We start from the raw sequence: 24,159 nt of genomic DNA on the forward strand, positions 1-24,159 counted from the left end.
AAAGCAAAGCATGAATGTCTGCCTTCTATATGAGATGCCAATATTGCCATTTCAATGCTTTTAGTGAAGGACAATTCCTGGAATTTTGCCTCTTATTAAGGTGATATTTGCAGTTTCATGACTAAGTGATACCTTTATTATTGTACAGGTATGTGCTTCTGGCCCAGACACTTCTAAAAATCAATATTCTTTTCTATAGACGAGAGTAATAATACCTGTCTTACTTAGCAACAATTTAAACAAATACATTTATACACATGCATACACACATGAACAATTTCAAAGCTATTCATTTTTTTTTAGAGGTCAAAACACATATGCGACTGTGAGTCACATGTTTTTTTAAATTTTTTATTTTGTAAAAGGATGATGAAACAGAAGGCAATTTTGTTTCAGGCCCATTATTAACTTGAGATAAATTCCAGGACACAACCAATTAAAAAGAGACTTCCTAAGAGAATTAGAGTGGCTAGTAAAATGAGCCTATTTGAAGCAAATTGCAGCTTGGATGCCTCCCACCCATCCCTGATTGCATGTTGTAAGTCTGAGATGACAGGAAGCATTCAGACTTGCACAGCTCCTGGTCGACAATTCCTGCACAGGCACCTCCCCAGACTGTGGTTTGCTGCTTATCTGGAGCTTTCTCTAAAGACCCTGCATGTAGCTAGCCAGAGTTCTGAGTCTGGATCTGGGTCAAGCTAATGGCCATGGCCATGGCTGTGATTCTGACTACAGTTATCCTGATCACCAATCACGTTTGTTACAAGAGCTGCTATTCCCTCTTGCTTTTAAAAACCAATTACCAGTGCTTCGTTTGCTGCTGAAGAAACAAAAAGAAATCTGTCCTAAGGGAGAAGATCCACTAGCTTTGATTTAATTTAAGCTCCTTGTAGGGACTTTTTTTTTTGCGTGTCATAGAAGCACTGTGACATTCACGGAAGATGTTGCACTTCATTCACTTCCCGTCAAAGTTAGCCTTTTCATTTCCCGTTGCTTTCAATTTTGTGATGGTTGACCATGAAAACAATTGCTCCACTACCTTCCCTCCTTCCCTCTCCAGTCTTCATGTTCGACTCTATCAACTCCATCTCACTGATCTTATTTTAAGTCGCCAATGACTCTAGATTTTCTGTCCCTTCTGTTTTATTATCAGTACAACTTGACATGTGGTCTGCTGTGATTTCAATCTTGGTTTTCTTTAACATATTTTTCCATTTTTAAAAACAATATACTTCTCGTAATCAAGCTTATGCTTGAAACAAAAGAAATGTATAATTGTAATTGCATAAGTAAAGAATTAAGAATTGAATTTACAGAAACCGAAATAAGTAATATCTTATAAACATTTTAAAAGAGGAAGGGATCAACCTAGGAGAATTAGGAAAATTATGTCATAGGTCTGAATTGATTACTGGCAATGAATCAGGAACGTGATGATAATAAATTTGGCCTCAGTCTGGAGATCAAATCTCCGAATAGAGGACATAATGAGGGACAAATATAGAAGAGGGTCCCCAATAGAGGACCTAGAGAAAGGACCCAAGGAGCTTAAGGGGTTTGCAGTCCCATAGAAGAAACAACAATATGAACCAACCAATACTCTCAAAGCTCCCAGGGACTAAACCACCAACCAAAGAGTACACATGGAGGGACCCATGGCTTCAGTTGCATACATAGCAGAGGATGGCCTTGTTGGACATCAATAAGAGGAGAGGCCCTTGGTTCTGTGAAGGCTCAATGCCACATTGTAGGGGAATTCTAGGTCAGAAAGGGAGTGGGTGGGTTGGTGAGAAGGGGGAGGGTGATGGGATAGGGGGTTTTCGGAGGGGAAATGAGGAAGGGGATAACATTTGAAATGTAAATAAAGAAAATATCTAATAAAAAAGAGAGTGGAAGGTTCATGCACACACACACACACACACACACACACACACACAAAGAAATGTAAGGAAGATACACTTGGAAATGTATCCTTATAACATCCAGGCTTATGGAGAGAGACACGCTATGACTTATCAAAATACACACTGACATTTATAATGTGGCAAGTAGACCGGGTGTCCTAATTGGACTCATTAGATAATATTTTAAGGAAAATAACTTATAAATGTAAAATATCTTTCCAATAAGCCTCAACCCTTAGAGCTTTGTTGGCTATTCCACAGATACATGTGCCAGAGATGTCAGATCCTAGAGGAGACACAATAGATCACCACTAGAGAGCTCCAGGCCAGCTGGCATTCTTATGTCTACCTTAGCTTTGCCATTCTGTGAATCACCTATCAAGAGGGCTAAGAAGCATTGACTGTGGGCTCTGACCAAGTAGAGGAATCAGTGTTGTTGTGATAAGAACCAAAGAGTGGAGGGCTACTCACTCTCATGTCTCTCATACCTATGGCAGTGATTGGACATTCTAGTGAAGGGAATGTAGTTTTTCACAAGATACAGTGTCTTAGAAAATCAGGAATAGGCCAGAAATCCAGGTATGCTCCCATAGACTTTACCTTGTCTCTCTGTTCCACTAGACACAATACTGCAGCATCATCCCTAGCACTGTAACAGAATCCCTACCTACATCACTTATAGATCTCAAAGAACATGCCTTTCTTTTTTTTTTATTTCTCTCTCTCTTTTTAAAATTTCCTATATTCTTTGTTTACATTCCAAATGATTTCCCCTTTCCCTGGTTCCCCCCTCCCCATAAGTCCCATAAGCCTTCTTCCCTCTGCCCATTCCACAATCAACCCTCTCCCACTTCTCTGTCCTGGTAATCCCCTACAATGCTGCATCAAGCCTTTCCAGGACCAGGGCTCTCTCCTTCCATCTTCTTGGGAATGATTTGATATGTGAGTTATGTTTTGGATATTCAGAGCTTCTTGACTAATATCCACTTATCAGTGCTTGCATTCCATGTGTATTTTTTTGTGATTGGGTTACCTCACTTAATATGATATTTTCCAGTTCCAACCATTTGCCTAAGAATTTCATGAATTAATTGTTTTTAATTGCTGAGTAGTATTCCATTGTGTAAATAAACCACATTTTCTGTATCCATTCCTCCATTGAAGGACATCTGGGTTCTTTCCAGCTTTTCAGGAGACAGCAGGTATTGGTGAGGATGCGGAGAAAGAGGAACACTTCCACTGCTAGTGGGATGGCAAGCTGGTACAACCACTCTGGAAATCAGTCTGGCAGTTCCTCAGAAAACTGGGCATGACATTCCAGAAGACCCTGCTACAACACTCCTGGGCATATACCCAGAGGATTCCCTGGCATGCAATAAAGACCATCCCTTTCTACCCTCCCTCTCCCAACTTACTGTGCCTCAACTGTAGCAAGCTCCCACTGCTAACAATCTGTCTGGTCTGCAAGATATACAGGGGCTATAGTGGTGCTGAACTTGTTGGAGTAGCCAGCAAAAATCTGATTTCTCCTAAAGCATACTCCATGAGAAGGAACTCATACCTGACACTGCTTGGGTAACCAAAAACCAGAGACTAGATAGCCCAGAGACCTAGGTTATAGTATAAAACTAAGTACTAGTATTCTAAAACCAACCAACCAACCAACCAGCCAACCAACCAACCAACCAACCAACCAATAACCCAACCAACCAACCAAACAACATACAACCAAACAAACAGAAAAACCCCAAACTCTCCAAAATAAAGAACCAACAATTCCCAATGTTATTCTTTTTTTTATTCGATATAATTTATTTACATTTCAAATGATTTCACCTTTTCTAGCCCCCCCACACTACCCGAAAGTCCCGTAAGCCCCCTTCTCTTCCCCTGTCCTCCCTCCCACCCCTTCCCAGTTCCCCATTCTGGTTTTGCCAAATACTGTTTCACTGAGTCTTTCCAGAACCAGGGACCACTCCTGCTTTCTTCTTGTATCTCATTTGATGTGTGGATTATGTTTTGGGTATTCCAGTTTTCTAGGTTAATAACCACTTATTAGTGAGTGCATACCATGATTCACCTTTTGAGTCTGGGTTACCTTACTTAGTATGATGTTCTCTAGCTCCATCCATTTGCCTAAGAATTTCATGAATTCATTGTTTCTAATGGCTGAATAGTACTCCATTGTGTAGATATACCACATTTTTTGCATCCACTCTTCTGTTGAGGGATACCTGGGTTCTTTCCAGCATCTGGCAATTATAAATAGGGCTGCTATGAACATAGTAGAGCATGTATCCTTATTACATGGTGGGGAATCCTCTGGGTATATGCCCAGGAGTGGTATAGCAGGATCTTCTGGAAGTGAGGTGCCCAGTTTTCGGAGGAACCGCCAGACTGTTTTCCAGAGTGGTTGTACCAATTTGCAACCCCACCAGCAGTGGAGGAGTGCTCCTCTTTCTCCGCACCCTCTCCAACACCTGCTGTCTCCTGAATTTTTAATCTTAGCCATTCTGACTGGTGTAAGATGAAATCTTAGGGTTGTTTTGATTTGCATTTCCCTAATGACTAATGAAGTTGAGCATTTTTTAAGATGCTTCTCCGCCATCCGAAGTTCTTCAGGTGAGAATTCTTTGTTTAACTCTGTACCCCATTTTTTAATAGGGTTGTTCGGTTTTCTGGAGTCTAACTTCTTGAGTTCTTTATATATATTGGATATTAGCCCTCTATCTGATGTAGGATTGGTGAAGATCTTTTCCCAATTTGTTGGTTGCCGATCTGTCCTCTTGATGGTGTCCTTTGCCTTACAGAAACTCTGTAACCTTATGAGGTCCCATTTGTCAATTCTTGCTCTTAGAGCATACGCTATTGGTGTTCTGTTCAGAAACTTTCTCCCTGTACCGATGTCCTCAAGGGTCTTCCCCAGTTTTTTTTCTATTAGCTTCAGAGTGTCTGGCTTTATGTGGAGGTCCTTGATCCATTTGGATTTGAGCTTAGTACAAGGAGACAAGGATGGATCAATTCGCATTCTTCTGCATGCTGACCTCCAGTTGAACCAGCACCATTTGTTGAAAAGGCTATCTTTTTTCCATTGGATGTTTTCAGCCTCTTTGTCGAGGATCAAGTGGCCATAGGTGTGTGGGTTCATTTCTGGATCTTCAATCCTGTTCCATTGATCCTCCTGCCTGTCACTGTACCAATACCATGCAGTTTTTAACACTATTGCTCTGTAGTATTGCTTGAGGTCAGGGCTACTGATTCCCCCAGATTTTCTTTTGTTGCTGAGAATAGTTTTAGCTATCCTGGGTTTTTTGTTGTTCCAGATGAATTTGATAATTGCTCTTTCTAACTCTGTGAAGAATTGAGTTGGGATTTTGATGGGTATTGCATTGAATCTGTATAGTGCTTTAGGCAAAATGGCCATTTTAACTATATTGATTCTACCGATCCATGAGCATGGGAGGTTTTCCCATTTTTTGAGGTCTTCTTCCATTTCCTTCTTCAGAGTCTTGAAGTTCTTGTCATACAGATCTTTCACATGTTTGGTAAGAGTCACCCCAAGATACTTTATACTGTTTGTGGCTATTGTGAAGGGGGTCATTTCCCTAATTTCTTTCTCAGCCTGCTTATCCTTTGAGTATAGGAAGGCCACTGATTTGCTTGAGTTGATTTTATAACCTGCCACTTTGCTGAAGTTGTTTATCAGCTGTAGGAGCTCTCTAGTGGAGTTCTTTGGGTCACTTAGGTAGACTATCATGTCGTCTGCAAATAATGATAGTTTGACTTCCTCCTTTCCAATTTGTATCCCTTTGACCTCCTTATGTTGTCGAATTGCCCGAGCTAGTACCTCAAGTATAATATTGAAAAGATAAGGAGAAAGGGGGCAGCCTTGTCTGGTCCCTGATTTCAGTGGGATTGCTTCAAGTTTCTCTCCATTTAGTTTGATGCTGGCTACCGGTTTGCTGTATATTGCTTTTACTATGTTTAGGTATGGGCCTTGAATTCCTGTTCTCTCCAAGACTTTAAGCATGAAAGGATGCTGAATTTTGTCAAATGCTTTTTCAGCATCCAATGAAATGACCATGTGGTTTTGTTCTTTGAGTTTGTTTATGTAGTGGATTGTATTGATGGATTTCCGTATATTGAACCAACCCTGCATTCCCGGGATAAAGCCTACTTGATCATGGTGGATGATCGTTTTGATGTGTTCTTGGATTCGGTTGGCAAGAATTTTATTGAGTATTTTTGCATCGATGTTCATAAGGGAAATTGGTCTGAAGTTCTCTTTCTTTGTTGGATCTTTGTGTGGCTTTGGTATCAACGTAATTGTGGCTTCGTAGAAGGAATTGGGTAGTGTTCCTTCTGTTTCTATTTTGTGGAATAGTTTGAAGAGTATTGGTGTTAACTCTTCTTTGAAGGTCTGGTAGAATTCTGCACTGAAACCATCTGGTCCTGTGCTTTTTTTGGTTGGAAGACTTTCTATGACTCCTTCTATTTCTTTAGGCTTTATGGGACTGTTCAGATGGTCTAGTTGGTCCTGATTTAATTTTGGTATTTGGTATCTGTCAAGGAAATTGTCCATTTCCTCCAGATTCTCCAGTTGTGTTGAGTACAGGCTCTTGTAGTAGGATCTGATGATTTTTTGGATTTCCTCAGTTTCCGTTGTTATGTCTCCCTTTTCATTTCTAAGTTTGTTAATTTGGATACTTTCTCTGTGCCCTTTGGTCAGTCTGGCTAAGGGTTTATCTATCTTGTTGATTTTCTCAAAGAACCAGCTCCTGGTTTTGTTGATTTTTTGTATGGTTCTCTTTGTTTCTACTTGATTGATTTTGGCCCTGAGTTTGATGATTTCCTGCCTTCTACTCCTCCTGGGTGAAATAGCTTCTTTTTGTTCTAGGGCTTTCAGGTGTGTCATTAAGTTGGTAATGTATGCTCTCTCCATTTTCTTTTTGGAGGCACTCAGGGCTATGAGTTTTCCTCTTAGCACTGCTTTCATTGTGTCCCATAGATTTGGGTATGTTGTGTTTTCATTTTCATTGTGTTCTAAAAAGTCTTTAATTTCTTTCTTTATTTCTTCCTTGACCAAGGTATCATTGAGTAGAGTATTGTTCAATTTCCACGTGTATGTGGGTTTTCTATTGTTTCTGTTGCTATTGAAGACCACTTTTACTCCATAGTGATCAGATAGGAGGCATGGGATTAGTTCTATCTTCTTATATTTGTTGAGGTCTGTCTTGTGACCAATTATATGGTCGATATTGCAGAAGGTACCATGAGGTGCTGAAAAAAAGGTATATTCTTTTGTTTTAGGATAGAATGTTCTATATATATCAGTTAAATCTAATTGGTCCAAAGCTTCAATTAGTTTCATTGTGTCCTTGTTTAGTTTCTGTTTTCCTGATCGGTCCATTGAGGAAAGTGCAGTGTTGAAGTCACCCACAATTATTGTGTTAGGTGCAATGTGTGCTTTGAGTTTTAATAAAGTTTCTTTTATGAAAGAGGGTGCCCTTGCATTTGGAGCATAGATGTTCAGGATTGAGAGTTCTTCTTGTTGTATTTTTCCTTTGACCAGCAAGAAGTGTCCCTCAGAGTCTCTTTTGATGACTTTGGGTTGAAAGTCAATTTTATCTGATATTAAAATGGCTACTCCAGCTTGTTTCCTGAGACCATTTGCTTGTAAAATTGTCTTCCAGCCTTTTACTCTAAGGTAGTGTTTGTCTTTGACCCTGAGGTGTGTTTCCTGTAAGCAGCAAAATGTAGGGTCCTGTTTACGTATCCATTCAGTTAGTCTGTGTCTTTTTATTGGGGCATTGAGTCCATTGATGTTAAGAGATATTAAGGAATAGTGATTGTTACTTCCTATCATTTTTGACGTTATTTTTTAAATTTGATTGCTTAACTTCTTTTGGGTTTGATGAAAGGTTACTCTCTTGCTTTTTTCAGGGTGAAGTTTCCCTCCTTGTATTGGTGTTGTCCTCCTATTATCCTTTTTAAGGCTGGGTTTGTGGATAGATATTGGGTAAACTTGGTTTTGTCGTGAAATATCTTAGTTTCTCCATCTATGGTGATTGAGAGTTTTGCTGGATATAGTAGTTTTGGTTGGCATTTGTGTTCTCTTAGAGTCTGCATGAGATCTGCCCAGGACCTTCTAGCCTTCATAGTCTCAGGTGAAAAGTCTGCTGTGATTCTGATAGGTCTTCCTTTATATGTTACTTGGCCTTTTTCTCTTACTGCCTTTAATATTCTTTCTTTGTTTAGAACATTTGGTGTTTTGATTATTATGTGACGGGAAGTATTTCTGTTCTGGTCCAGTCTGTTTGGAGTTCTGTAGGCTTCTTGTATATTCATGGGCATCTCTCTCTTTAGGTTAGGGAAGTTTTCTTCCATAATTTTATTGAAGATATTTGCTGGCCCTTTAAGTTGTAAATCTTCACTCTCATCTATGCCTATAATCCTTAGGTTTGGTCTTCTCATTGTGTCCTGGATTTCCTGGATATTTTGGGTTACAAACTTTTTGCATTTTGCATTTTCTTTAACTGTTGAGTCCATGGTTTCTATGGAATCTTCAGCATCTGAGATTCTTTCTTCTATTTCTTGTATTCTGTTGTTGATATTTGCATCTCTGTCCCCTGATTTCTTCCCAAGGCTTTCTATCTCCAAAGTTGTCTCCTTTTGAGTTTTCTTAGTTGTTTCTACTTCTGATTTTAGATCCTGGATGGTTTTGCTTAGCTCCTTCACTTGCTTGTTTGTGCTTTCCTGTATTTCTTTAAGAGATTTTTGTGTTTTTTCTTTCATGACCTCAGCCTGTTGACCAAAGTTCTCCTGTATTTCTTTAAGAGATTTTTGTGTTTTGTCTTTCATGACCTCAGCCTGTTGACCAAAGTTCTCCTGTATTTCTTTAAGTTTTTTTTGCATTTCCTCCTTGTTGGCTTTTGTATTCTCCTGGATTTCTTTCAATGATTTTTGTGTTTCCCTTGCAAGGGCTTCTAACTTTTGATCCATTTTCTCCTGAATTTCTTTATGTATGTCCTTCATGTGTTCCTGTACCAGCATCATGACCAGTGATTTTAAATCCAAATCTTGTTTTACTGGTGTGATGGGGTACCCAGGACATGCTGGTAGAGGAGAATTGGGTTCAGATGTTGCCATATTGCCTTGATTTCTGTTAGTGACGTTCCTGCGTTTGCCTTTTGCCATCTAGCTCTCACTGGTGTTACTTGGTCTTGTCAGTGCTGGACTCACCAGTGCAAGCTGCCCCTTCCCCGTTGGCCTCTGGTGCACAGCTTACACCCTGCACTGCCTGTAGACAGGGTGCTGCTGTCCAGGCTGTTCAGATCCCGAAGCAGGCACCTGAAGGCTCCCGCTGGGGCCCGCAGGATTTATTGGAGCACACCGACATCTCCCAGCTGGCCGCCCGGAAGCCCCCACTAGCCTCTTGAGGGACCTGGAGATGTGGTGTGGCCGCCCAGGCTGATCTCAGTCTGTCCGATCTCTGGAGCCCGGAATCACGATGGAGGTGAGTCTCTCCTGACTGGCGGGAAGCCGCACCCAATGTTATTCTGTTCTACTAATAAATCAGTGCCCAATCCATTCATCATCAAAGAGGCTTCCTCTGGCAGCAGATGGGCAGAGGCAGAGACTCACAGCCAGGCATTATGCAGAGAGCTTAAATTGGAGGTCCCCATCAAATCCCTCTCTTCTGAGCTCAAGGAATCCTATGAAAGAGGAGGCAGGAGAATTACAAGAGCTACAGAAGACAGAGAGAGGAGAATAAGGCCCCTTGAATCAGCTAAGCAAGGCACATATGAGCTCATAGAGATGGAAGCAGCAAGCACAGGGTCTGCATGGCTCTCCACCAGGTCCTCTCTGAAAACATATCTATTAATTAGCTTAGTATTTTTAGGGGACTCCTGACTATGAGAACAAGTGAGTCTCTGACTCCTGTGCCTGCTCTTTGCACTCTTCATCTTCTTGGGTTGCTGTGTCCAACTTCGATATGATAGTTTTCCTTTTACCTTATTATTTTTTATCTTGTTTGGTTGGAGGGAGCCTGTCCTTTTCTAATGAGAGACAGAAAGGGAGTGGATCTGGAGGGGAGGTGGGGAAGAACTTGGAGCAGTAGAAGGAGGGGAAACTATAATCAGGATATATTGTGTGAGAAAAGAATCTATGGTCAATAAAAGAGAAAAGAAAAGAGAGAATAGGAGTATGGACAACAGTAAGAAGCCACCATCTTACTTCCGGGCCTTTCTAGTGGCATTCTGAGCTTGGCCTTTTACTTACTGTACATTAGACTGTTTCATTATCTTGGTTTTCCTAGCATTTTGATTTGGAGGTTTTGTATTTGCACACCCAATGGATAGTAAAGTTTGGACTTTATTGTGTGACTTTTAAACCTAGTTGCTTCTTCCTACCTTAAATTTGTTTGATTTCCTATTTAAGGCAGCATAAACAAGTAGGATCCACTTTTCCCTAGCCTGCCACCTTTCAGCTTTCCTCTTACCTAGTCTGTTACCTATCTTGGTACTAAATACTAGCTTTTGAAGCTTAGGAATGACGTGTCAGGCCTGAACTCACCATGGGTAGATCAAATGTGTCTCAAGTCAAGAAAGTAGAAACAAATCAAATTACATCATTAAATATTTTAAATTAGAAAAAAATAAATATAAAAATAAAAACTAAAACAAAAAAGAAAAAAACAGGAATATTTTTGAAGGCTGGACTGAAATGTCAACAATACACTTTTTTTTTTTTTAAAAATTAGCTGTTGTAGATGTGCAGCAATATGGAAAGTAGGTGTTGAATTTTATATGAATTATATAATACAAATGAAGACATAAGGAGACATTTTTCACAATCAAGGTGTGTAAGATCTATAAAACATAAGGGCATTATTTAGTGATGAGAGACTCAAGAAAGAATTCCCAAGGAGGGGGCATTTGACTTGAGGCATGAAGCAAAATTAGGAAATGACCAGTCAGTTAGGACAGGAGGACAATACGCCAAAGCTTTTATGAACACAACTGCTTGGCCCATCAGGACAGGTCATTGAAAATCCTTCCTATTCAGTCAGCACCTTGTAATGAACAGGAAGGAGATTTCCTAGAGACAGCTGTCATTAGCTATGTGGCTTCAGCTTGTTTGAGGAGCACTGGTTCTTTCACATATGTGTGTGATAAGTACTTGCCTTATTCACGACATAAAATTCCCATAATAACTCCAGATGATGTGTGCAGAGATACTTTACAAATAATACAGACACACTGCTTAGAGGCATGATTTTCATTGTTTGGTAAAAGTTTAGAATACTTTTGGAAGCAGAACGTATAAATCCAACTCATGATAAGGGTTTGGAGTCTCAAGTATAACCCAGATTATGGAAGTTTCTAGAATACATTTCAATGCACAGTAAGTATTTATTATTTAATGAACATTTGACATTGGCTTACACATCCTACTGGATAGTACTTTGAGATCATTTGGCACAGTGGCATGTGCTTAGTGCTGTAGTTTTACTGAGAAATTATGAAAATGTCTTAAGTCAGGGACGTGTGAAGGTCCTGTGTAAGATAATTTATTTTCTGGATATTTGCTATTCTTGACATTATTTTTATTTCTATTAATTAATTGTTTTATTTATTTACATTCCCTCTCACAGAGTTCTCCCCCAACCCCTCTCCCCTTCAGTATCTGGGTATTCCCCCATCGTGGGGCACCGAGTCTCTATAGGATTAGGCACATCCTCTCACTGAAGCCAGTAAGGCTTACTGGCTCTCTGCTACATGTATGCCAAGGGCCTGGGACCAGCCCATGCCACATTGTTTTTATAAATTAGACTTTGCCCATAAACCATAGTGTATATACCTTTAAGCTATAAAGTATGACTAAATCAGCATTTAAGCATAAATAAGTATGGATGCTCAAAAATATTACAGACAAGCATGTAATAAGACAATGTGAGAAAAGTAGCATAAAGGAGTAAGGTTAATTGAGTGCAGTTTCTACCCTAAACACTTTCAAAAGCATGAAGCATGGGAAAATAATTTAAAAAAATGCTTAAATTCCACTTGAAAAAGGAGAAACTCACCTTAAGGGAGTGTGAGCATACGGTGTCTAAACGTCTTACTTAAATTTTAATCTTTCATTAAAAAAAAAGTTTAAAAAATTTGAACATTTGAAATAAGAATACCAGTATCGATCCAACATTGAAACATATGTTTGATGTCATTTTCTGTTTTTTTTTTTTTACTAGAAGAGTAATCGGGTGAGCACACACTATGCGTAAAATGTTCACTCACATCCGATTATCTGCAGATCGACACAGTACAGAGTGTTTTTGTTTTCCTGGTTCCGTATCTTCATGGGGAGGCATTTGGAGCTATATAATCTGGATGGAAATGTTGGGATCATTGGGTGCTTTGGGTTTTGGAAGTAGGTGCTGTGGTGCTGAGACGGGAAGCTCCTATCCTAGGCCATTTGTAAAGTAGGATTTATAGTTTCGATTCTTTTAAAACTATCTAATAAAAAGAGAAAATAAACAGGAATAAGAAACTTTTCAATGAAGTTTTATTTTCTTGATGCTTGTTAGAGATGAAGCACAGCAGGCGGGCCAGATAAGACCAGTAACCAATATTGGAGGAGAAAAGACAGGGATTTCGCACCTGAAGGAAAAGGAATGCTCAAGAGAATGTTGCCACAAAACGAGGCTGCCATCTGTTTGAAACGCCTACTGAAGATATTCAATGAGTGATATCTCCACTCATTTTTTTCTACCAATGACTTCTAGTATTGGATAGGAGGAGCAATCTTTCTATGTTTATATTGTTTTCCATTTTTGGTCTCATGGTTGTTAGAATGAAAAAAATAATCAAAGAGTTTGGAGTCTGTGTGATTCTAAAATGATGCTCAGATCAAACTCAGGCAAACAAGATGAGTAAAAATAAATTAGAAAACTCCTAACATTTGAATTTCATGTATGGTGATATCAAAGATAAGGGATAAACACAAGAAGGAATGCCATGTTTGCATTAGAATCTTGCATAATAGATGCATCTGTTTACAGGTATCTGGCTATAAATCAGCGTCTAGATCTCAGCGGTTATTTATATTTTCATACCTGATGTATATTTGTTGTTGGCTCTTTTCCTGCTCTTGTAAAATGAGGAACATTCCTAGTTTCTACACCAGGATACCCAGCAGGCTCCTTCTCACTATAAGTTGATACAATTGAAAATTTCTTCAGTGATTTTTAGATGTCTCCAACAGGACAAAATCCTCCATGAGTGACAATAAGAGTATCCTGTTTTCTCACTTGCGTCCCATGGCTGTGCTGTGAAAGTGACAAAGTAGCCAAAGAATTTGGAACGATGTGACTGAAGCCCCATTTCAACATTAGAGACAATGAACCCTATACTTGGGATTGTATAAGATCAGCCCTGGGAGTGACTTTGTTTATGCATAGATCAGGTCTTATAAATGCCCAGTTCCCAAAATAGTACCTTCCTTCCAGCATGAGGTTACCCAGGGTCTGTGGAACTCAGTTTGGTTGTTCAAGTGATGCCTGTGTCGTGATGAAAAAAATTATGAATTCTTTATAGTGTGTTTCATGGAAAGTTCACATTTTAGTCAAAAGGGGGTATGAATCAAGGAGTTTATGGTCTCATCCTTTGGATTAAATGTGGGGTTAGAACTTCAGGAGTAGATTTTAGGGGTCTAGGCACATAGAAAGCACCACTGATTAGGATGACCAAGACACCGAGGACCCCAATATTGTTTGATATCTTTCTACATCCTGGAGATAGGATGTGGTCTTCATCCAAAGTTTGCTTTAAGAACTAATCATCTTAAGAGTTTATAAAGATTCTCTTACATGAATATTCACAAAGTTTAAATACAAGTCCTTATGGTGTGGTAGCACACTTATAACTGTAAGCCATAGCCACCATACAGCAACACCATGTTGTTACTCAAATAATTTTATTAGTAAATTTGTATTCTAAGAGAGAACCAAAGAGAGAGGACATTGCCAAGGTACAAAGTGCTGCCCCATCCTGCACAGTCTGCTAAATTCTGCATCCTTTCTGAAATATCAAGTCCTCGGAGGATTTATTTGTGTCGTCACTTGCAACTGATGCAATGTACTCTCCACCCATGCAAGGATTATCAGCCACAGTAAGAGTTGGTGGAATCCTGACAAATATCATTTTTCTCTGGGCACCATCTTTACTATGGTTGTGCATGGATTTTAAAGTTCTTTAGTGACAAGATTTGAGATATTGACTTTAATGTGGAAATCACAGCTGTCTCCTGAGAGTCTTCATCCAGCTCCAGATGAAAGCAGATGCAAAGACCCACAGCCAAACATCAGGCATAGCCTAAAGAGTCTTATGGAGTAGGGGGTAGAAGTGAGTAAGTTGGAGAGGGTCAAGGACACCACACAAAAACCTACAGCGTCAACTAACCTGGGCCCATGGGAGCTCACTGAGCCTGGACCACCAACCAGGGAGCAAGCAGAAGATGGACCTAGATCCCCAACACATTTGTAGATTGGTGTTCATGTGGAACAGGGGCTATCTTGACTTATGTTACCAGCCATTGGATCCCCTTCCCCCACTTGGACTGGTTGGGCTGCACTGGGAGAGGATATGCCTGGTTCTTCCAGTACTAGATGTCCCACGGTTGGGTTAGTACCCAAGGGGAGCTCTCTTTCACTGAGGAGAAGGGGAGGAGGCAATGTGGGGAGGAATTTGTATGAATAAGAATGGGAAGAGAGGAGGGAAGAGGCCGTGATTGGGATATAAAGTGAATAAAAGTACATTATTGGTAAAAAAGAAAATTCTTTAGTTGTGGCATGACTGCAACACAAATTAATATCCAAAGAAATCATACTATTTATTTTTTTTTTGTCTTCTACGTTGGAAAGGTCAACATGGAATGACTGCTGAGAAGTGCGAGAAAACGTTATACTTCAAGATCACAACAAACAGCTCTGGTCGTTGTACTGAAGTATCAAAATCTGAAAGGAAAAAAAGGGGTGTGGACTACTCCACTGAGCAGATGGAGTGAATTGTATTTTTTTTTTCTGTTTTATATCTGTGAAGTGTTAGAAGCTGCAAGGGCATCCCTGCTGTGAGCATCCTAAGACTTTGCATTGCCTTTTAACTTCTCAATTAAAGGTGAATGAGAAGAAAACAGTCTTATTAAATTCCACAAGAGCACACCTGGATCTTCTCCACAAACTCTGGTACAACTCCCCTTTTCAGTAAAGAATGTAGCTTCTGATCTAAGTGAGATTTAAAAGTTCTTTGCTTTTCCATCCAGATAAAGGCAGTTGTGTTTTTAAAGGTGCTTCAACAACAAGCCATATTTTAGCACAGAGAGCAAGAGATAAGAGGAAGGATGCTGAGCTCAGGGCCTTAGTTTGCACTTAAAGGTAGGGAGAATGTATAAGGGTCAGTACAGAGAGCATACTCACCATATCTATGTGTTATAAGCGTCTCGATAGATGTTCTTGTACTTGAGTTATCAGATGTTTGGTTTCTAGAGAGATGCTGGGCAGAAGGAGTAACATAAAAGTAAAAATGGGTAGAAGCTGGAAATTTAGAAAAAAGGAACAAAGAAGAGAGAGAGACAGAGAGAGAAAGAGGGATGGGGAGAGAGAGACAGAGAGAAAGAGGGAGGGGGAGAGAGAGAGACAGAGAGAAAGAGGGAGGGGGAGAGAGAGAGGAAGGGAGAGAGAGAGAGGAAGACAGAGAGAGGGAGGGAGAGAGAGAGGGAGGGAGAGAGAGAGGGAGGGAGGGAGGGAGAGAGGGAGGGAGAGAGAGAGGGAGGGAGAGAGAGAGGAAGGGAGAGAGAGGGAGGGAGGGAGGGAGGGAGGGAGGGAGGGAGGGAGGGAGAGAGAGAGAGAGAGAGAGAGAGAGAGAGAGAGAGAGAGAGAGAGAGAATTTTTCTTATATTCTTTCCAAACTTTGCTATATACATTACACATTGGTTGATGTATATAAAAATTATTCTTAAGCTTGGGAGCATGTTGACTGAGGAACCTCTCTAACAGAGGAAATTGAAATGATGCTCTTTAAATGAAATGAGAGTGTACGAAGTAATGTACTCATTTTAAGCAAATCAATATTGGTTGTCAACAGTGACTGGAATGTAATAGTTTAAATGTTTGTTAGTTAAGTCAGGGAATGAATGGTATGCTCTGACAATTACTGGCAGTATATAAAGGTCCAAGGATAGTAGAGGCATCCACACTTGAGAAATATTCTTTTGTAACCCAAGTGAACTCTCCTCTATTGACAACATGTGTTGTAACTATTACAGCAACTCCTGTGGCACTGGCTATGGCTGTGGATATGGCTCTGGCTCTGGCTGTGGATATGGCTCTGGCTCTGGCTGTGGATATGGCTGTGGATATGGCTCTGGCTATGGCTGTGGATACGGCTCTGGCTATGGCTGTGGATACGGCTCTGGCTATGGCTGTGGATACGGCTCTGGCTATGGCTGTGGATATGGCTCTGGCTATGGCTGTGGATATGGCTCTGGCTATGGCTGTGGATATGGCTCTGGCTATGGCTGTGGATATGGCTCTAGCTATGGCTGTGGATACGGCTCTGGCTATGGTTGTGGATATGGTTCCAGGTATGGCTGTGGATATGGCTCTGGCTATGGAAGTGGCTTTGGCTGTGGATATGGCTCCTACTACAGGTCTGGCTGCTGTGGCTACCAACCATCTTGCTACAGAAGATGCTATTCTTGCTGTTAGAACACCCCTAAGAGAGGACCCGTTGCTTCTGAACAGACACGTCTGAAGACAATGCATCTTTAAAGACCCACGGCCAAGATCTCTTTATATTCAAGAAATTGCAAATTTGACAGTCTTTGACCTCTAGCCTCACATTTTTAGAAGACATCTTTGTGATCCTGGGGTCTGCAGTGCCATCTCACTAGTTCTGCTTTCTTGCTATCTGGCTGTGTTGCCTGAACATGCTAATGGCTGTAACATCTACAGCTGGGAACATGATTTCTTTTAATAAAACGGGTCTTGGTTTCTAACAAACTTTTGTGTATTCATTTATAAGATACTCCTGCCTTGGTTTACCTTGAAGATTGAGTTGACTTGGCATTGACTGAGTTTTGCAGAGTGCCTTGATTTGATTCTTGTGAGCCTGTTCACATTGATAATGTCTTCTCCCAGTGCTTTCCACACACATCTCAGGACTTCATTCATCTATGCACAAGCCATGGGAGCATTTCTGCCCTGAGCTTTGGAAAGGGCACCATGTCTGAAATGGGGATGGAGAGGATAAGAGAGGAAGGACAATATCTATGCAAACGTCCCATGGCTAACAGACACAGCCTGGGAACTTAACGGAGGCGTGAAATAGGAGAGATTATTTTCAGACTTATTGAGGCAATAGCATTAGACTTGAGTATCAGGCAGGAGGATTAAAACCTAGGAAAAGTATAAGTTAGAAGAAAAGTATATTATCATGTATTCTGTATCTGATAGAAATGCAAATATATTTATTGAATTCAGCCAAGTGAATTGATTCACTTGAACAGCAAGTAGTTTTGAAAAGGCCACATCCTGTATGCAGTCAAAGTGTTACAGGTGAATTGTATGATCTCTGTGTGTTTGCATTACAGTCGAGAAGTCAGCAAGCTGGGTAACCATGATGATACAACTGCAGCAGATGCAGCTCAGTGGGAAGAATGAGGACAGATCACTAAGTGTGTTCAGGGATGGGCTTTGAATTTGTATTCATTGAAATAATACTGAAAAGAAGACAGTAGCAAAGAAAGACAAAATAATTTGCAAACAATGTTAAGGAGAAAATGAAGTTTCTTACGTTTTACGACGAGGTGAAGACACCGATACCAATGGCCAAACCTGGCTACAGAACATTTGAAGTGTGGTATGTATGAAATGAGGTGCAAAATAAGATACCAGCTGCCGAATACCAAATCAATGGGGTTCTCTGGGATGGGATTAGATTTGACAATGGGATTAATTAATTAATTCATTTATTTTATTTTATTTTTCCTTGTATTGAAAATAGATTTTTTCCTCACATAATATATCCTGATTACAGTTTTTCCTCCCTCTCCTCTTTGTAGTTTCTTCCCATCGTTGTCCCCCCTACCCAGATCCACACCCTGTCATTAGAATAAAGCAGATTTTTAAAGGATAATAATATAATAAATATAATGTAATATGATAAAACAAAAACAAACATGTTGAAGTTGGACAAAACAAAAAAACAGATCTGAAAGAGCTCAAGAAAAAGAATAACATATATAAACACAGAAATTCACTTGTTCACACACAGAAATTCACTTGTTCACATACTCAGGGTCCCATAAAACATAAAACTGGAAGCTGTAATATATGCATAAAGTACCTATAGGATAAGAAAGAGCAAGAGAGAGGGAGAGAGATAGAGAGGCAAAGAGACACACAACAGAGAAAGAAAGACACAAAGAGACAGAAACAGACAGAGATAGAGAGACACACAGAGAGACAGAGACAGGCAGACAGACATAGAAAGGAAAGACAGGTAGAGGTAAAGACAGAGGCAGAGACACATATACACAGAGACAGAAAGAGACAGAGACAAAGGCAGACAGAGACAGACAGGATAGAGGGACAGGTAGAGATAGAGAGACAGAGAGAAAGACAGAAATAAATAAAATAGAATAAAATAAAAAATTAAAATTAAAAAAGAAACAAGAAAAAAAGCCCTGACATTATAAAATAAAGACATCCCAAAGATGCAGTTGGATTCATTTTCTCTTGGTTATCTATTGCTGGCTGTGTAGCCTATATTTCAAAGTAGTCTGTTTTCTCTGTGAGACTCCCTTGGAGAAAACAATATTAAGAATACACACGGAGAGACCCATGGCTCCAGCTGTATATGTAGCAGAGGATGGCCTTGTCAGACATCAATGAGAGAAGAGGCCCTTGGTCCTGTGAAGGCTGGATGTTCCAGTGTAGTGGGGACTATCTGGGGCTGGATGCCCCAGTGAGGACTACCTCAGGGGAGGTGGGAGTGGATGCTGGATGGAGGAACACCCTCACAGAGGCAGGGGGATGGGGAATGGGTCTGGGTGGGTGTGGGGGCGCTGGGAAAGGGGATGACATTTGAAATGTAAATAAGGGAAATATCTGATTAAAAAAAGATGGAGGGATGGAGGTGGGCATGGCGGTTATCAGGGAGGAGAAATGGAGGGGTGGGAATGACATAAATACAGTATCTGCTTGTGAAATTCTCAAAAAGTTAGTAATTTAAATTTATTTTAAAGACATAAAACACTCCTTCTATTTTCAGCACTCTAGTTGATTTTTGATGCCCCAGTGTAGGGGAATGCCAGGCAAGGAAGCTGGAGTGGGTGGGTTAGTGAGCATGGCAAGGGGGGGGATGGGAAGGGGGTTTCATAGGGGAACCAGGAAAACAGATAACATTTGAATTGTAAATAAAAAAAATTCATGCAAATTCACGTGCCCTACAAAAGGGTGGGGGGTTATCAATCTGAGATAGTTATCAATCTGAGATAGTTATCAATCTGAGATAGTTATCAGTCTGAGCAAAGGGCAGGTGCTTGTGTCCACCTCTTTCAGCTCTAGGTTCCCATCTGTTGCAGAACTCTGAAGGCCCTGGGCATGCTGCTGAGTCTCTGTGAGTTCATGTGTGCAGCAGTCTGGATGTGTTTAGAAGACCTCCACCCCCCTGGCTCTTCTACCTTTTGCCTTCTCTTCTGTAGGGTTCCCTGAGCCTTGGGAGTAGGGATTTGAAGGAGATATCTCTTTTCATAGCTGAGTCTTTCAAGGTCTTTGTATATTGTGTGGCTGTGGGTCTCTGTATTTGTTCGTGTTTGTTGCAGGCAGGAGTTTTTTTGATAATGGCCGAGCAAGCCACTGATCTCCGAGTATGGCAGAATGTCACTAGGAGTAATTTTATTGTTCTATTCCTTAATTTAGTACTCTGGTTATCCGAGGTCCCTGGTCTCATGCTTTGTCCATCTCATCCAAGCGGTTTCAGGTTTGGGTTCCATCTCACCGAGTGGGACTTAAGTCGTATCAGCTGTCAGTTGATTACTCTGAGATACCTTATGCTACCAGGACACCATTGTAGAAAGAAAACTTGGTAGCTAGATTAGTGTTTATGTGTCTCCTTTGATAGCAGGCGGAGTGGCTTCTGGTACCATGAACCAGAAGGAAGCGGTAGGAGTGAGCCTTGAAGGAGTGAAGGCTTTAGTTAAGTACCAGCTCAACTGTTTCCATGACTTGTGTAGGTGCCGTCTTTAGCAACAGGGCCTTAGCATCAGTTTATAGAGCCATCCAAGCTTGGTCTAGGTTCCTGGTCGACATTCTGAAGTAAAAGGTATACTGTTTTCTGTGTTTTGACTAGAGTGTCATTTTATACTTGAGGATATAAGACTCTTATTTAGATTTCACTGTCATGTCTTTAATAAGAGTGTCATTACCTCAGCCCATGAATTGGTAATCGCACAATGTCTGACTCTTCGAGGTCTCTGGAGTTTGTAGATAACCCAAAAAGACTAACTTCTGGGAACAGTAAGAGAGTCAGTTCTGAGCCTAGGCCAAGGACAGACTTGTTGGACTGAGTTGTAAGTTTGAGTGACTCAGACTTACTCTAAAGAATGGCCTTTTACATGTGGTACATTTGCAAGTCATATCTGAGCACAGGTATATCTGTGTGATTCTGATGTGAGGATGAAAGACAGTGGAACAGAATTCTTTAATTTTTTTGGAACAGAATTCTAATAATTACAGCTCGTTAGAGATTGTATTATTTCATATTATTCCTTGTCATTGAAGGCATTCTGAAATGAAGGCAGATGCCCATTAGTAAACATATATAAGATAATTTGTACATCTAGGAAAAGAGCTTTGCAAACTGGTATTTAATATTTCTTCTGAATATGAAGTATTGGTTTTAGTCAACACATTTTGAGAATTTCAGATTCTAAGAAATGAGAATATGATAGTAATATAGAGATCATAAAATTAGGGAAATCGTGTGTGCATGTGTGTGTGTGTGTGGGGGAGAGTATGTGTGAATCTGTGAGTGTATGTGGATCTGAGTGTGTGTGTGAATGTATGTGTTTGTGAATGAGTAAGAAAGAGAGAAAGACAGAGACACAAAGAGAAAGAGAGACAGAGTAACAAGACAAAGAGAAAGACAGAGAAGAATGAATCTGCTGTAGGTTAGAAAATGAGCATTTGACATATATGTGCACACACATTATCGAGGAAAAGGAAGACCATTAATATTATGGAATGCATTTGGAGATAGGAATGAGCTAAGCATCAACAAAAGCTCTTTTATAAGGAAATTACAATGCCTTCTATTCATGCGCTCTTGCATGCTATCGAGGTTCTACATTGCACAAGCAAGTTTAGCCACTTAAGAACACGTTAAGACTTGTGTTACACTTTTATTCTGTAGCATATAGGAACAAAATAAGAACACGGACCCTATAGGAATTAAAAATCTTTAGTTGCATAAAAGGTGACAACTTACAGTTTCACTTTATAGTTAGTAGGTGTGTGCAGCTGTTTTGTGACTCCCAAGTGGGAATGAGGTGGCAGCAGGGAGCCTGTGTCTGTCAGAGTGTGAAGACGAAGGGCAGACCAGGGTCAGAAACTACTTCCAAAGGTAAAGGAAGGAATCAAACTTGCAGAAGAGGGGAGAGCCATTCAGAGTGGATAACTTATGGAAAGATGCCTATAAGATGGATATTTGTCTCTAGATCAATGAACCCCATTGGGAGTTAGCAATTTCCAGATCTCTTGAGTAAGCTGCAATTTCAGGCCTAGCCACTTGCCAGATTTGGCCACTGAACACTTGATTGATCTTAAAGGAAGTCTAAAATATACACTAGTTACCAAATGCCATACTAAATATTATTAAGTTGTATTGATTGATAATATTTTGGCATTATGTGAAATAAAATGGTACCATGATAATTCAACTTATTAAAAAGAAAACAACACTACTACACCTAAGGCTCAGGGGGTATCCTGGAAAAATGTAGAAGAAAGAATATAGAATCCAGTCAACCAGGAAGTTTGTTTAAGATTGGGTCTTCTAGCCATGGCGGGGAAGTTACACTCGGTGAGTCTCAACAGCATGGCTGCCTGAAAAGGCCCAGAACAGCGATGTCACCAGTGGGCATGTCATTGTGGATGGCGACATTGCATCAGACTTCACTTTCACATGAAAGAGCTATAAAAAGTTAACAGCTACTGAGAGAGGTCGAACAAGTCCTGATTGGTTTTCCAATACTGAATGATCATCTCTAGAAACAAAGAAATGTTTGTGAGATGGTCATCAATGTATTCCCTTACAGTAGTAAAAACTGATTAAAACCAATCCACTTTCATATTTTGTCTTTTATCTCTATGATCTCCTTAGAGATTGCTAGGATTGGCCCTGAGGGGTTCAAGCTACTCTAAGCTGCACAACCACTTTAGCTGGCCTGTGCCCATGTTTCATTTTTTCTTGACTGTCCCACCTACCAAAAAGAATAGTCCTTTATTGGCTGAATCTTGCCATTCTAATTCATTTTCCTAAAAGGTTTATTAGTTTAAAAAAGATTTATTTTATTTTAATTTGTGTGTATCTGTGTGCACACACGAGCTTGGGAAGTCCATTAGAGGACAGGCGATGCCCTGGAGCCGCAATTACAGGCAGATGTGAGCTGCCTGATGTGGTTCTAAAACTTGAACTTTGGTCTTTTGGAAGATCAAGCAATTTAGCTTTATCCATTCTTTTCTTTCTATATTAGACAGCATTTATGCCCTTTTTTAACACACACATACATAAACACACATACACAGAGGTACACACACACACACACACACACACACACACACACAGAGGCATGGAAACGAGCAGGAGAAAGAGAAATGGGGGAAGGGAGAGAAAGGGAGGGATGGGTAGGAGGAGTCCTTCAAAAAATTACCAGTGGTGGAAAACAACAACAGCTGGAATACAAAAACAACAGAGTGGGAGAGACAGAGGCTTCAATGTTAGAAGTGCTGATGCCCATAGTCCACTCAAGTCTTGAGTAGACTTGTTTTTGTGTTGTTGGCATAAACGATACCAAGAAATAGATGAAACTGTGTACCTAAATGACTGGTGATAAAGAATTAGAAGAAGCAGAAGAGGAGGGTGAGCCCATAGGAAGACCACCGGTCTCAACTTATGGGTGGGGAAACACCCTCTCAGAGACAGGTGGGAGGAGGACTGGGATGAGGAACTATGGGAGGGGGACTGGAAGGAGGGGGCAATGGCTGGATTGTAAATAAAAAAATAACATAACAGATGTGCTCTTTGTCACTCTGGAGACAGTAAGGTTGAAGTGGATAGACTGTTGTGGCAGAGTTATTTGTAGTACATGATTCACCACAATCAAGAATGACTTCCTTATCAGGTGATTTACAAATAGATTTTCTTAAAACCACAAGGCTGATGCATTATTAGAGTTAATTTTGGGGGAACTATGTAAACTCAGAAAGAGAGAAGGAATAACACAATTATATTTATATAACTATATCTCTATCTATTTATCTCTCTCTCTCTGTGTATGTGTGTGTGTGTGTATGTGTGTTTGTGTGTATCTCTTCCCACTCTATATTAGAATATCATATGTTAGGAACATATCTGAGTTTTAATGGCTAGTTGTCAAAATGGTAATGCTGATTCCAGGAAAATGAAGAAATGGAGGCTTTTATGTTTTGGCATTTTTCTGTAATGAGCAATTATGCATTTGGAATATAGAAGATAAAATGATCTTCAATTCTGTAACTGAGACTCAACCACTCACAAAGAGTTAGATGCCCTTGATTTTTTTTCTAGTGTGAGTAAACTCTTCAGCTTCTTAAGTTGTTTTTTCTTGGAAATCTTTTCATTTTTGAGGTTATGATATAATTACATCATTTCCCCTTCTCTGTCTTTCTTACAAACCCACCTATATACCTCTCCTTGCTCTCTTGCAAATTCATAACCCCCTTTTCATTAATTGTTGTTATATACATGCACATAATACAAATATATACATGTATATAAATATATATATAATATATTTATATGTTTATATAAAACATATTACGGATGTTTATAAATGTATAATATATAATAAATATATATTTAAATATATCACCAAATATAAATATAATTGGCTTAATCCATATAATGTTACTTTTATGCCTATTTCATGGCTGGCC

At 40.0% G+C, this 24,159-nt stretch overlaps 1 protein-coding gene across 2 annotated transcripts; it reads left to right on the forward strand.

Annotated features, from left to right (window-relative positions):
- Positions 1-16,206: 16,206 nt before the first annotated feature.
- On the forward strand, positions 16,207-16,668 carry LOC127665936 (keratin-associated protein 6-2-like). 2 transcript variants are annotated; one of them, XM_052158566.1, is made up of 2 exons: positions 16,207-16,544; positions 16,611-16,668. In XM_052158566.1, the coding sequence occupies exons 1-2, from the start codon at positions 16,207-16,209 to the stop codon at positions 16,666-16,668; spliced, it is 396 nt and encodes a 131-aa protein (XP_052014526.1). The 2 variants fall into 2 exon arrangements, with proteins under 2 accessions (XP_052014526.1, XP_052014527.1); XM_052158567.1 differs by having other exon boundaries at positions 16,207-16,423; positions 16,610-16,668.
- The last annotated feature ends 7,491 nt before the right edge of the window (positions 16,669-24,159 follow it).

This window comes from Apodemus sylvaticus, chromosome 15 (assembly GCF_947179515.1).
Source record: "Apodemus sylvaticus chromosome 15, mApoSyl1.1, whole genome shotgun sequence".
Lineage (NCBI taxonomy): Eukaryota > Metazoa > Chordata > Mammalia > Rodentia > Muridae > Apodemus > Apodemus sylvaticus.